This window comes from Nicotiana sylvestris, chromosome 12, assembly GCF_000393655.2.
Source record: "Nicotiana sylvestris chromosome 12, ASM39365v2, whole genome shotgun sequence".
Classification (NCBI taxonomy): Eukaryota; Viridiplantae; Streptophyta; class Magnoliopsida; order Solanales; family Solanaceae; genus Nicotiana; species Nicotiana sylvestris.
The window spans coordinates 21,160,034-21,163,841 of NC_091068.1; the positions used below are offsets into that span (position 1 = coordinate 21,160,034).

General features: G+C 40.8%; 1 protein-coding gene across 1 annotated transcript; it reads right to left on the reverse strand.

Annotated features, from left to right (window-relative positions):
* Window positions 1–528: 528 nt before the first annotated feature.
* On the reverse strand, window positions 529–2,677 carry LOC138882775 (uncharacterized). Its single transcript, XM_070163406.1, has 3 exons — window positions 2,606–2,677; window positions 1,186–1,407; window positions 529–1,125 (listed from the first exon to the last, which is right to left on the reverse strand). The coding sequence occupies exons 1-3, from the start codon at window positions 2,675–2,677 to the stop codon at window positions 529–531; spliced, it is 891 nt and encodes a 296-aa protein (XP_070019507.1).
* Between the last annotated feature and the right edge of the window lie 1,131 nt (window positions 2,678–3,808).

The following is a 3,808-nucleotide window of genomic DNA, read 5'->3' on the forward strand; positions in this document are numbered from 1 at the left end:
TGCCATGGTCCACCCAATGGCAGTCTTGCACTCCTTGAGTACCTGCAAAAGCTGTTGTGCCTGCACATCTAACAAACTAGATGAGATAATAACAGGTAATGTGAAGTTAGGTCCTAGGAACGCATACCTGAGATGGGCGGGCAGTGGCTTCAACTCCAGCTTTGGTGGTTCTTCTATGGATGGTTTGGGTGGGGGAGTTTCTCCGTTTTCTAAGTGCAGGGGCTCAAATTCAAGTGTTTTATCCCAAAACCCTCTGTCCTCTAAAGTTAGCACCCATTCTGCTAATTCTCCCCCGTTCACCTCATCTAGATTCACAAAACATGCAGCAAGAGGATCTTCAATAGTCAGTGTCTCATAATCCTCTTCCACGATTACATCCACGACATCAATAAGAGAATAATTGGCGAATTCACTTGGTTTCCTCATAGATTTCTACAAGTTGAATGTTATATCCTCATCGTTCAACCTCATCTTGAGCTCTCAAGTTTCACAATCAATGATAGCTCGCCCTGTGGGCAAGAACGGTCTTTAAAAAATTAAGGGAATTTCCCCATCCACCTTGCAATCCAGAATCACAAAATCTGCAGGGAATATAAATTCCCCTACCAGTATCAACACGTCATCCAAGATACCAGAAGGTCTTTTCATAGTTCTGTCAGCCAGCTGCAATAACATAGATGTGGGTCTAGCTCTTCCAATCCCCAACCTCTTATAGATCGCCAGGGGCATAAGATTTATGCTAGCCCCCAAATCACAAAGTGTCTTGGCAAAGGCAAAGTTACCAATGGTGCAGGAAATTGTGAAACTTCCTGGATCAGACAACTTTTCAGCAACTGGTCTAGTCACCACAACACTGCAGGTCTGAGTTAGAGTCATTGTGGCCAAGTCTTGGAAATCGAATTTTGAGACATCAAGCCCTTCATCATTTTTTGCATAACTAGGCATCTCGTTCAAAGCATCAATCAATGGAATATTTACCAGGATTTGTTTCAGCATCTCCACGAATTTCTTGTATAGTTCCTCTTTCTGGTATTTGGCCAGCCTCTGTGGGAATGGTGCTGGAGGTCTCTTCTTCCCAATGATTTGGGATTTCTCTTTGTTAGACACCACCTCAGCTACCGGTTCCTAGGTTGTCTCAGCCTCAATCTGTATGTTGGTTTCTTCCAAGGCAGACTATACTGTCACCTCTGTCAGTTTCATTGAATCATCTAGCTCAATTGGCACTGGTACAAGTATCTCATCTTGTCTGCTTTCTCGAGCCCTTTCTTGCTCCAAGTCTAAGTCTCTGCCATTACGTAGACTCACTGCCATCAGCTGCTTCGAGCCTTGATCTTTTGGATTTACCTGCGTGTCTGCAGGCAATGTCCCATGAGGATGATTATTCAAAGACATCGAAATCTGGCCCATCTGCATTTCAATATTCTTTATAGATGACTCATGTGCATCTACCCTTTCATCATTTTCGCATTTGACCCAATAACCTTCTGCATCATTGCCTCGAGTCTAGCAAACCCATCTTTCTGTCTCCCACCATGTTGCTACTGAGGAGGATGATAACCCTACTGCTGATTTTGATTATTGTATCCCTGTGACCTTTGGTAGGGCGCTACATTATTGTGAGGTTGCATGCCTCCCATATTTCCATTGTTGAGGTGTGGCTGGACTGGCCTGTATGGTTGATTCTGTTGGCCCCAATTTTGACTACCCTGACTCTCGCCCCCATAATTAAACACATAATTGATGTCCTCAGGGTAGTGATAATGATCACTTTCTGCATTCCATTGGTTACCAATTGGATGACTAATGCAAGATGTGCATAAGACCCCACTGGTAGTATCTACAATATGCACCTACTACTTCTGCCCTGACTCTTCCACCTTTTTGGTGAGTATACTCATTTGTGTCATTAAGGTGGCCATATTTTCAGCAAGAGTGTTGGACAGATCTAAGGGCACTGAGTGAACTACTGGAGTGATAGGTGCATTCCTGGTTGTCCACCCCGAATTGTCCACCCCGAATTCTATGACATCTTGTCAAGCAGGCTCTGGCTTTCTCTCTATGTTTTGCTCAAAAATGTTCCACCAGCTGAAGCATCAATATTAGCCTTCACACCATCTGTCAGACCTATGAAAAATCGCTACCCCAACATCTGCTCTGGAATACCATGGTGCTGACATATAACCAACATTCCTTTGAATCTTTCCCATGTTTCTTGTAGTGTCTCCATTGGTTTCTGTTTGAAGCTAAAAATTTCATCAATTTGCTGAGCAGTCTTGTTGGGTGGATGAAACTTATTCACAAATTACTTGACTAACTCCTCCCAAGTCGTGATGGAGTTAATGTGGAGTGAGTTTAGCCAAGTCTGGGCAGCTCCTGTCACTGAGAATGGAAACAACAATAGCTTTATTGCTTCCTGAGTTACGTTGGGCTGCCTTTGAGTTTTGCAGATTGACAGAAAAATCTTCAAGTGTTGTTGAGGATATTCAATGTATGACCCTGATAATAGTCCCTTGTTTTGCAACATGTTGTTCGTGATTTGAAAAGACTCGGCCTGTATTTGCGGGATTAATATCGTTTTGGCCAAATTCTTTGTTGTGGGTTGCACCCAGTCATATAAAGTAGCCTCTGGCATAAGAGGTGCTATTGGCACAGCTGGGTCTACCACGTTATCCCCCATGTCTGGTTCGAGTTGTTTAGTTGATTGTTGTTGTTTGTTTTTCTGGTTGGCCCGATTCAAGGCTTTGAAAACTTTCTCGGGATCTAATAATGCTTCAAATACTTCACCAGTTCTCGATGAGTTTCTAGGCATGCACCTGTACACCCAAGTCAACAAACGTTAAAATTTCAATGTATAGATTTGAAAATAAAGAAAACTGACTACACTAAGAATGTTTTTTGTATTTCTTTCAACTGTAATTGATAACACCGTTAATTTCCAGGCAACGACGCTAAAATTTGATCATGCCCAACTATTATTTATAAAAAGGACAAGCGGTCGTTGCAAATATAATCAGGGTATTTAGCCCAGAGTCGAATCCACGGCGAATTAACCTACCAATTACTCTTATTAGACTCACTAAATTCTTCGTAATCAACTTTCCAGATATTCTGAATAACAATTGGTGATATTTTTACTAGCTATAACTGAATAAAGTTAAGTAAACTAAAATCTAACTATGATTGAGTTGTAACAAATAAGAGAAGGATCTAAGGTTATGATTTCCCCTAATGATGGAATCCCTTCCTATTATGTTTTGCATAGAATTGTCTAATCGTCTCTATCGATCATGACCACTCTTACTACCGTAAATCTCTCCCAAGTAATTACGACAATTTACTAGACGCACTATCCCGAGTTACGCTAGCTGGCTTTTATTACAACTCACTTTAGATCACACCCAAGGTTTCGTTATCCCTAATCCCACCTTTAAACCCTCAGTTATTGATCTCTCATATACTTTGGGAGTGGTGTTATTCAACAACTACATAAATATGCACTCTCTCCCAAGTAATACATACTAAATAGGCACAGCTAATTGAGGATCATATTAATTAACTACAACAAGAACGTAGTTGAACAAATAGAGATTAAATCGGGCAAACTCTATTAATATAACAAAAATTTCATCCTCAACAGGTTCCATCAAAACCCTAGACTAAATAATTAGCTACTCATAGCAAAACAAGATAAAATCACAAAAGTATTCATAATGTGCAAATAAAGATAACAAAGAGAGGATTGAAAAACTCTAATGGTTGCTTGATCTTCTCACACTTGTTCTTGCCTCCAATTCAGTCTAAAAACAAG